We start from the raw sequence: 11,619 nt of genomic DNA, 5'->3' as shown, positions 1-11,619 counted from the left end.
AACTATCTCTATGCTTATCACCATGTGATTTCAAAATAATTTTCTTGAATCGTTTGGCTTGTGTACAAAAGTATTAAATAAAAATGTCTATTTCTGAAAACAACTTGTTCTGTAGAAAAGTATAATAATATCAGAAGGAAATGGCAGAGCTGACTGCAGCAGATCTTTTTAACATGCTTGCTATGCATGCAATTAATAAAATACTTCATTTTCAAAAAAAGAACCAGAAGAAAAGATGCTGGATGTTTTACATACAAGTAGACATATACATGACAGTGGTGATATCTCAGATGTGGGTGTATGAGATGAGTGTGACAATGATCTCCGGGAGCAGCCTTAGATACAGAAGCCTGGGTTGGTATGTTCTATTATACATTTACGACAGTACTTTTTGACCGTCCTGTAAGCCTGTGCCGTCAGGTGGCAGTCCTGGATGTTGAGCTGCTGTAGAGCTTGGCAATGATATGCAAGCTGTATCACACCCTCGTCTGTAATCGCGTCGCACGACTTTAGGCTGAGACGCTTCAGCTGGGGGCAGTTCTGCGCCAGCACCTGTAGTCCCTCATCAGTCACATCGCACTTCCCCAAATCCAGCGACTTAAGACGCGTACAGTTCTGAGCAAGGAGTTCTAACGAGTCATCGGAGACAGCTTCACAGCCACGAACGTTCAAGTACCGCAGCCGTGTGCAGTGCTTGGCAATGAACTTGATGCCCACATCTGAGATCTTATCACATTTAGCCACGCTCAAGTAGCGTAGATTAGAGTCTAGTTTTGACAACTCCCTCATACCAAAGTCTGTAACACGGCGACAGTCGCTGACGCTGAGCTCGCGCAAACTGGTGCAGTAGTGCGCCACAAACTGCATTCCACGATCACTGACAAGCACGCATCGTCGCAGGTAGAGAAACTGTAACTGTGTGCAGTGAAGGGAGATAATCTGGAGTCCCTCGTCCTCCAGGGCAGTACAGTCCGTCATGTCCAGGTGTCTCAGGTAGATTTGGCGTAAGTGGTGGGGTGAGGATGGGGAGATCGCCCCCTCCAGCAGACTTATACACGTAATGTTGGGGCAGCCTGGAACAGAACCAAGCATAGCCATATAAACAGAGTCCACATACATACATTGAAGAATGCGTATTATGCAAAACAAATATTAAATTATTTGGAATGAGGTAGTGGTTTCTTCCGCAAGCCTAAATTCAGTAATTTGTGCAAACAATATTTGTCCAATCGATAGCAACTATTTGTTTTCAGATTGCATAATGGAGAGGTCCACCTAATTAGGGCGCTCTTTTTGTGGGCTCAACACACAAACAACCCGGCTGGGTATGGCTGATTTCCAACTTAATACCCAGCCAAATTATAAGACACAATTATTCTTGAAAATGACCTTGACAGCCTACAGTAAAACTTAACTATAATTTGCAGATAAATCTTGTTATTTTCTCCGACAGCAGAAATGTACAAAAATCATATCAATGATCTTTGCACATAACACTTGTTTTACACTTTATAAGTTACTGCTAAAATGTTGATTTTTTTTTTAAATCTGGTAGGCCGCCAACATTTTTTACAATTAAGAAATCAAGCATGAATAATAGGCCAATTTAAGGGATGCAATATACTGAAGGACTGCATCATGAGATACATGTCGTTAATGAAAACAGACAAACATTACATGCAGTAATTTTCTGGTTTTGTGACAAACTGGACAGATGCCATCCTGAAAAAATTCTGTGTCAGATCCTGTGGGAAAAATAGAGTAGGTCTATAGGGAAGAATTATTCTCTTCATCTCTGGATGATAAATAAGACAGGGATTTTAAAGCAATTACCATTAATAACAAAATTTAAAAAGATCTTATATCAATATCTCAATGAACACTTCGGAGGGTCGGGAGGATCGGTTGGGTTACTCCCAACGAACATATTTTAAATGATGGCCTAAATTTCTCTACACTCCTTAGCTAAAGTAAAACATCAGTGATATTTGTTTCATTAGTGTTTTATGCCATATTCAAGAATATTTCACTTATACGACGGCAAGCATTATGGTGGGAGGAAACTAGACAGAACCCGAGAGAAACCCACAATCATCTGCAGATTGCTGTATACCAGTGATAAGTCAACTCACGATCAGAACTAACTAACACCTAAAGGTAAATCTTTTATTACCCTCAGCTAACAAACATTCCAGTGGTTAGAGTGGTACTTGTACTGATTAACATGGCAAGATGACCTTGACTAATTAGGTAACAAGATAGATAAATGGTAATACCTGCATGAAAATTTTTTTTATTCACTTATTTATTTATCCATTTATCCGATTGGTGTTTTATGCTGCACTCAAGAATACAACGGTGGCCAGCATTAAGGTTGGAGGAAATCGGGCAGAGTCTGGGGGAAACCACGACCATCTGCAGTTTGCTGGCAGACCTTCCCACGTACGGCCGGAGAGGAAGGTAGCATGAGCTGGACTTGAACTCACAGAGACCGCATTGGGGACAGACTCCTGGGTCATTACGCTGTGTTAGCGTTCTAACCAGCTGATCCATGGAAGCCCCGACTTTGTTCATGAACACAATAAAATAACCAGAATTAACAGAGGAAAACAGTGTATATTTACAAGGGTAATTAATGATTAACCCTCCTGAATTCCTCATGTAATTATGAACAATTATGAATTATGGGATTTTTGTTTTATCTCCTCATTCATGCAATTTTTCCTCAGTGACTCAGAATGTGTGAGAATATTTTTGTGCATCTAGGATTTTTAGACTTCCTTCTTTATACATATCATCCTTAATCAAGACACAATGAACTTGAGAGACCCATGGCTGCAGATGGGTGATTCTAAATGGTAATTAGTCTAGTAATAAACAGTATAGTAATGGAAATAAACAGTATGGAAAAAAATTTAACTGAAAGCTTATTAAACCATCCTATACAGAAAGTCCTTGATATTTCCAATTATTTTTCAACTTGACTGCATATGGATAATGATACAAACAATATGAATAATACTGTTGTGCTAAATTTTTTTCAGTTTTTTTTTTGGTAATTAACACTATTTAATTGGCATACTTATAAGTACATGTATTCAAAATCCAAACCAAGCTTTACATACATGTTCTCTAATGCACTCTTTTCTATATGCAAGAATAATGACTTCAAAGGCAAACTGTACACTACACCCATCACTGAATCTTGACTTTTCTAACAATTGTGAATTTATTTTACTTAACTGAGAAAAAGCAGAAAAACAAAGTTAATCATTGCTATGTGGTTTCTGGTGTTTTGAGACAATAATGTCAAATGACAACTACAAGGACACGTCAAATTTTATTAACACCTCAGTTTTTCTCGCTTGTTGTGATGCAAGATAACAATGTGAATTTGTCCCTAAGCTGAATTACTGTTTTCATTTGGCATTTATACCCAGGTTTACCCTGTCATTATTAAAGACTAGGTGAGATTGCGATGGCCACTGTGTTCACTACTACCTATAACTTTCTGTCATGATGAGATGATGCACCTGGCAGGTAATTGAAGCGTTAACGACGTAACATACCTGAGTCAGACTTCAGTAATTCTATAGTCTGATGAGCTGATCTCATCAACATCTCTGACAGGTACATTGTACAAGGAATGTCAGATATTATAACAGATTAATGGACTTTTAATTAAGTTGGAAATAGACTGATGGTTGCACATCACTACAATCTCAATGAAGTCAGGTGAGAAAATGTTTATGAGACAAACATGTTTTGTCAAAACAAAATTAACTTTGATGAAATCAACGAGGCGTTAACAAACTGAGATGGCATGTACATGCAGTAACAATGATAGACTCTGATATCTATAATCACCACAATCATTTGTCTACCTTAACCAAGAGAGAAAAAACCTCTCCAAATAAACGTTACTCCAAATTGTCCAGATGACAGCCTTTAAGGTGTTACCCACATGTGATTACATGGAATCAACTGTGTACCACAGACTAACACTGAAATCCTATCTGATTTTATCACATTCTCTGATCCATGAACTGTGACCTGTTAGCTCTAGTCCCTGACCCAGATTTGCTGGCTAATGTACATGTTTAGGGAATTTTAATGCCCATTTATCGCTCTGTACATCGCCATGTTTGCCTCTGCAAATGATACATGTATAAATAAGTCGTAGAGCCTGCATCACCGCACAAATATGCCCAGTGAATCCAACAGACATTGAAGAGTTAAGACATATAACATTTACACTATCCAAGAGGATCAAGTGCACGCAGGCAATGTCAAGAGGTCAGGCAATCCTGTCTGAGTTCTACCCAGAGTTATGCTGGAAATGGAGACATGGGATTGGGGTGATGTTGGTCAGCAGACATGTCAGGCCAACCAAAAAGAGTTTTTGTTTAGCGTTATACAAAAGTTCAAATAAAAAAATGGCCTCACACAAAACTCAAAATGGGCATTACTTCGCTCATACTAAAACTCTAATACTCTATCAACAACTTTAAATCTCTTTATATTTCTCAGAAGCAAAAGTAAATCAATACCACCCTAATATCAAATCCTAATTTATGTTGATTAAGACCGTATTGTGATGATTCCAATGACGGGCCAGATGTGTATTGTGATGATTCAAATGACTGGCCAGACGTGTATTGTGATGATTCCAATGACTGGCCAGATGTGTATTGTGATGATTTCAATGACTGGCCAGATGTGTATTGTGATGATTCCAATGACGGGCCAGATGTGTATTGTGATGATTCCAATGACTGGCCAGATGTGTATTGTGATGATTCCAATGACTGGCCAGATGTGTATTGTGATGATTCAAATGACTGGCCAGACGTGTATTGTGGTGATTCCAATGACTGGCCAGATGTGTATTGTGATGATTTCAATGACTGGCCAGATGTGTATTGTGATGATTCCAATGACGGGCCAGATGTGTATTGTGATGATTCCAATGACTGGCCAGATGTGTATTGTGATGATTCCAATGACTGGCCAGATGTGTATTGTGATGATTCAAATGACGGGCCAGACGTGTATTGTGATGATTCAAATGACTGGCACAATCCAAATGAGACCTGGGTAGGACCCATATGCTGTAATCTGTTTATATTTATTTGATTTATTTATTTGATTGGTGTTTTACGCCGTACTCAAGAACATTTCATTTATACGACAGCGGCCAGCATTATAGTCTTTTTATATAATTAGATACTAATAATATACTTTTATTATGCCATATACTTCTGCCCAACAAACATGTTTTAAAGAGTGGACTCAAAAAGATGCTCAGGTGGGTAAAGGAGAACAATGAAATAGCTGACCTGTAACATTAAGGTACTCCAGATTGACACAGTAAGACACGACCTCAAACAACGCCGTGTTTGTGACGTTTGCGCAGCCATGCAGCTCCAGATGCCTCAGTTCTGGACAGCGTTTGGCGATGATGTGCAGACCTCTATCTGTTAGCTTTTCACATCCATTCAGATTAATTTTCTCTACAATCACGCAGACACTCGGCGTTTCATAGCTGAGGCGTTTGGTGAGCACTCGCAAAGCCTTGTCAATGTTGATGGTATCTGTGTTGATGACCAATGGCAGTCCAGAGGGGTTGGGTCCCAGACAAGCCTGTACAGCGGTGACAAACCCGTGAACATCGACACAACGAGTCCGTAGGAAGACTGGAGAATATTTTGACAATGACATCATCAGACAGCAAGTCAAAAGGAGACAGTCTCGAATGATGACGCTTGCCTTTTGATGATTTCATGATTAACCGATCTGTGTCATGCAAGTCCATGTGGTTAAACTCGTTGGTCATGAAGTCAATACGCGCATCCATGTGCTGCACTTTGTACATGCCGGGAGACAGTGGAGGTCGTGGAGACATCCTGACCCCGGAACGAGGACACTCCTGATTAATGTGGTTTTGACGATGTAGATGATGCTGATGATGATGATGGTGGCCCTTGGTACTTGGGCTCGACCAACTGGAGCCGCCCATGAGAGAAACTGCTGTCTGTTGAACTTGGGTCATCCTGGTCACCTCCCTTGAAAGAGCTCATTTTTGGAGATGGATAATGGCCGCTGTGGCCACTGACCACATCAGAGGCGATGCCTGAGCTGAGTCATGAGCCGACTCCAATGTCTGGACAGGGTCTGCAAGATACAACAACAACAACATTTAGCATGAAAAAAATAATAAACAATATTCGTAGCAGATTTGATTAGAGAACTACATTGGAAAAAGTATAACAGAAGCATTTGCTGATAGGATATATTATCATTGTCAGTTTAGTAAAGTGGAAAGAGTTCCCGATAGATGGGCAGGGCACAGTGGTGTGATAGGCATGTTTAAGGACACTGATATGACCATCATTCTAATTTCACTTGTTCCCTGAGTGATTGTGTTACCTGAGCTCTCCTAGTGTTCCTGAATCACTTTGTACAGAGTATGTCAGCTGTGATTACTTGCACGTATTCTCACTAAATTACCCACTCAGTAAAAAATGTTACAAACATTATGTACTGCCTGAGCAAACACAAACCATGACACATCATGGAATTGATTCTTGATTTTAGCATGTTATATACTTGTATATTACGTATCAAAGCAAACCTTGGGACTATTCCAAAGGAGCAAAAAGGAAACATTTTACAAACAAATGTAATGATATTCAAACTAGGCTGTAAAAATGTAACTGACAATTTAATAAATATCATGATTATACAGCTGCACTAAAATTCCCATTAGAGGGACATTTTACAGAATACAGTATACATGTACAGACATGATATCATTGTGGGTTCTGTGGATGTGTCGGAATACAGCACACATGAACAGACACGATATCATGGTGTGTTCTGTGGATGTGTCGGAATACAGCACACATAAACAGACACGATATCATGGTGTGTTCTGTGGATGTGTCGGAATACAGCACACATGAACAGACATGATATCATGGTGTGTTCTGTGGATGTGTCAGAATACAGTACACATGAACAGACACGATATCATGGTGGGTTCTGTGGATGTGTCAGAATACAGTACACATGAACAGACATGATATCATGGTGGGTTCTGTGGATGTGTCAGAATACAGTACACATGTAGAGACACGATATCATGGTGTGTTCTGTGGATGTGTCAGTATACAGTACACATGCAGAGACACGATATCATGGTGTGTTCTGTGGATGTGTCAGAATACAGTACACATGCAGAGACATGATATCACAGTGTGTTCTGTGGACGTGTCAGAATACAGTACACATGTCAAGACACGATATCACAGAGTGTTCTGTGGACGTAGTAGAATACAGTATGCTTGCACATGCATACACAGTACAGACGAATCCACACCATTAATCCTACATCCATTGTGGCCGGAGGATACGTTAACCATCGGCCTACAGTCAGCCTATACAATACGTGCACAGTGACGAGATCCTCTGGCCATCGTATGTAGACTGATTGCTCATGATCATCAAATGTTTTATATATTCAAACAGATCAATTTCCTGTAAACGGTCTCTTATGAACACCCAGATGGGAGGCAGCATCAATGTATAAATTATAAGAATACACCAAGAAAGCAAAAATCAAAACCAGATTTTTGGTAGAGATAAAATCTATTAGCTCAATTCCAGTTTAATTTTGCCGTAACTTTAGAGTAACCCAAATAAATACCTTTCGCGAAACATCAGCTTTGTCTGTGCACGTGTTACATTCAAAATCGGTAATAAAGTTCCAAAAAATGATTTTAAAAGTTTGAACAGTACATTTACGGCCTGAAACTTGATCACGCGAATAATACCAGATCTACACTGTATGTCCGATATTATTAAATCAAACTCGCAAGTGAATGAATGTCATTAAATGACATTCTGGCCATGGCGCCACCATGGACGGACTATCCCCAGACCGTAGGCCAACCCTATGTCCATGGTGGGCTGAGGATGACGGCGTGTTTGATCAGGGTCCGGCCATGGTGTATAATGGGTGTATGAAACAAGGACCATCCAACCACAATGGGCGTAGAATTGATGGTTAAAAGGATCCGGCGGTACTGCACATGTACACATAGCCCTAAAACAGTAATTATAAGATACCTGTACATCTAGTGCACCTTGTTTGATTTTTGTCTTCTAATTTAACTAACTGGCCAAAATACATACATATACAGTGTATGTAAGAAAGGTGGCGAGAAATCCATTTCTATCATTATTTCAATTGTGTTTCTGAGCAAAGATGTGGTACTTCCCATGATTATTACTGGGTCACCAGTCTTTCCCACTGACACGGTTGAATGACCATATTAAATTGAAACATACATTTACACCAGTATCAGATTTCTCCACTAGCTCGCCACATGTATACAGTTATACATACATTAAGATTATGGAGATTTCTCATACATTTTCATGGGAATTATCAATTTTACAAACTTTTTATCATCACTGTTCTCCATGATCAGCTATACACTCAAGTTTTTGATATAACCTGAAATCTCTGACAGGACTGTGGTGTTAACAAACATGACCCCCACATGCATATGGCTGATGTGAATGTGGGAATACGACATATAGGTACATGTCATGATCTAGACCCATCTACTGAGCCATTCGTCTAACCCCAGGCAAACACACTCCCCAATACAAAAATTTCCTTTTTGACTTGAATATCCTAACAAACTTTAAAGGCCAAGAAATAATTTATTTATTGACTTACTGATTTACTTAATCAGACTGGGTTTTTTTACCTTATTATTATGGTTTACTTATACAATGGCAGTCAATTTTATGGGTGCAGGTAGCCAGTGTGCCCGGAGCACATAATGAACATGCCCATATGGGACTTACAGCTATTTCTTTGTTATATTGGTGTAAGGTAAAATTAAGTCCCCTTATATGAACTTCATATAAGACAACCTGAATGACCACTGGAGCTCTGTGAACACTATATTGCCATCAAGCCAAAACAGAAAAAAGTAGAGGGAAGGAATCTTAATCTGTGAAATTTATAAACATGTGTGTAAACAATCACTAAGTAGGCAACTACAAGAAGACAGAGTACATGTACACACATCTAATGGCTCCTTTCAGTCATATGACTGAAAAATTGTTAAGTATGACGTCATTAAAACCCCAAGAATACAAACATACAAACATAATTATACTACGTAGGGACCATTTGTCCATGCTACATATACATACTGTTTGGGGTTCTGATCATGTAAGGGTCCTGTAGGGCTATATTTAGAAGAGTAATGACCACACGTTTCACCTGTGATTTGATGAAACACTAACACAGCACTCCTGTATCTACACCTGACAATTACCTCAGGCTAACATGACACCTCTGTCCGGGTACAGATAACCCATGTCTTAAAAACGACCAGCATTTCTGTGGAATGTTAACCTTGTAGGAAGTACCTGTCACATGCAGGAAACAGCCCGCTAAACACAGGGCACGTCACACAAATAACCAGCAGTGTTGTAATAGTTTTTCTCACTGGATATCTGAGCAATCGCTAAAGGGAATGTTCTATATGTTGCGCAGAAATCAACTGCTAGTTCTGTCACAGGCTGGTCACTAACCAACGCTGAATACCCACTCTATAGCCCTACAAATCCTTCAGCAAACACCCAGAGCCTGTTTCTTGTTGACCTGCTGCAAGAACCACAAATGGAAAAGCAACATATAAAGACCGCTTCACAGATGTTGTCTGGGGGCTTTTTTCCCCCTCTGGACTGGCAGCTTGTTTCTGTCCAACGATCCCCACGTGAAATTCTTTCATGCCTCTTCTAAACCCCACTAATGTAGATTATGTAGACACAGGAATTTTGTCATTTTCAAATTGGCCACAATGTGTGGGTTGAGTCTATTCACCACCAATACACACTGCACTGAATGGACAATGTTGGTCTGTATGTAGCTGTATAACGACGTCCTGCCAGGTAAACCAGGCTTGTCTGTGCCTAGTGTCAGGACAACCTTACCTGGCTACAGCTCTTAACACTACCTACGTTTACCTGTCACTCAAAAGCTTTTCATTTCTAAACACAGCCAAATCAAGTTCAGAAATTGGGTGGGAGAGAGGGCATCTAGGACTGAACATTACCAAAACTAGGAGAAAATCAACACACACCAATGCATCCACTGAGAAAACAGCGACTTTCACTGGAAAAATTTATACTACCATAACAAAACAACAAGTGAAATCAGCAAAAATAAGCAGAGAAAGAAAATGGCACAAGTGTTTAAGCTTTACAATTTACACCAGACTGATGCATCCACACCACTGGCTTAACAACAAAACAGGGTATCATTGCTGTAGCAGATCATAGTCCACAAATCTTCCCACAACTCTGAAGCAGCATATGGGACCAGAAGCTCTAACACACACCTAACGACCCTAAAACCACTAATTACTGTTACTGTATTATCACCTGAAAAGATTATAACTAGGAAAGCTCTGGTAAAGGCATTAGCAATTTATTGTAAAACCCCCAGGCCAGAGAAAACCTGAAACAACCACAGTTGTGTAAATCTAGTAACTCTCTGTACACAGTCAATAAGTATGACCAGATGCCTGTGATCTGAGAATAAACCACAACATAGATTGTCTAGAATTCTCCTTCAAGGTGTTTTTCAATCCTGAGTTCAGAAAATAAGCAGAGGTTGTGAGTTCAACTGATTAGGATCCTAATAAACCTGCTTAGCAATGATTCCCTAACAATGGAAATCAGTAAACAGTTGTGGCATTGAAGTCTAAACACTTCAGAGGGATGCATACAAGGTGGGAACTCCCTGAGGATTTCTATAGACAAGCGGATTGCACTCATTGTTATTTAAGGCTCAATACGGCAACCATAGCAAAGGAAGCTAAACTCCACAGTCAGCCCTCAGTGGTTTGAATCCATTATCCAGAGGATTATCCAGATTAGAAATGATAACAAGGGAAACCAGGTGTTGGATTTGACATCTTGCCAACTACTCACAGTAATCTATTCAGTACTTGGTGGACAGAAATCTACCCTGACAGATCTATCTGTAGGGCAGATTATACCGTGAATCTTGCTCATACTTAATTTACACATTTTAGATATTTGTGTAATCTTTGCAATACTGCTATTGCTGTACATATAACTGTGAAATCCGTTGGGGTAAAATATATAAATACATTTTGACATATTTCATGCTGGACATCCAGTGAGACAGTATTTTTAACTGATTTCGCACATGCAGCTGTACTGAACAAATGCACCTCAGTCAGCACTTAGTCCACAGAGAACTTATAGAAACATCTGCTTTTTGTTTATCATAAAATAGTAATGATTCTGAACAGGGATGCACTTATCATACCATTTAGTCACCATCACCGGGCCTGTTTGAATCCATTAATCCGTCCCTCCAGCTGGCCACTGGTTAGTCTCTCTGTTGCAGCAGTTAACATGTTTTATAGGCTGTAATAAATGGGTTTTCAGGGCAGAAGTGGTCATCAGACTGATCATCTAAATATGTGACCAGCTGCTTTAAGCCTAAGACTACCAGACATATAGGTTACTATAAAGACCCTTCGAATTTATCAGCATAAA

General features: G+C 39.7%; 1 protein-coding gene across 1 annotated transcript in view; it reads right to left on the bottom strand.

The window, feature by feature from the left end:
* Positions 1-201: 201 nt before the first annotated feature.
* The window catches only part of LOC135482406 (F-box/LRR-repeat protein 7-like), a 31,922-nt gene continuing 20,504 nt past the window's right edge, over positions 202-11,619 (bottom strand). The window contains 4 exon segments of the mRNA XM_064762373.1: positions 202-1,073; positions 5,340-5,622; positions 5,625-5,650; positions 5,653-6,174. Coding sequence (XP_064618443.1) covers positions 337-1,073; positions 5,340-5,622; positions 5,625-5,650; positions 5,653-6,052 — 1,446 coding nt within the window. The 5' untranslated portion in view covers positions 6,053-6,174 and the 3' untranslated portion in view covers positions 202-336.

This window comes from Liolophura sinensis, chromosome 1 (genome assembly GCF_032854445.1).
Source record: "Liolophura sinensis isolate JHLJ2023 chromosome 1, CUHK_Ljap_v2, whole genome shotgun sequence".
Classification (NCBI taxonomy): domain Eukaryota; kingdom Metazoa; phylum Mollusca; class Polyplacophora; order Chitonida; family Chitonidae; genus Liolophura; species Liolophura sinensis.
The sequence above is the reverse complement of the archived record's forward strand: the minus strand, read 5'-3'. Positions and strand labels throughout refer to the sequence as shown.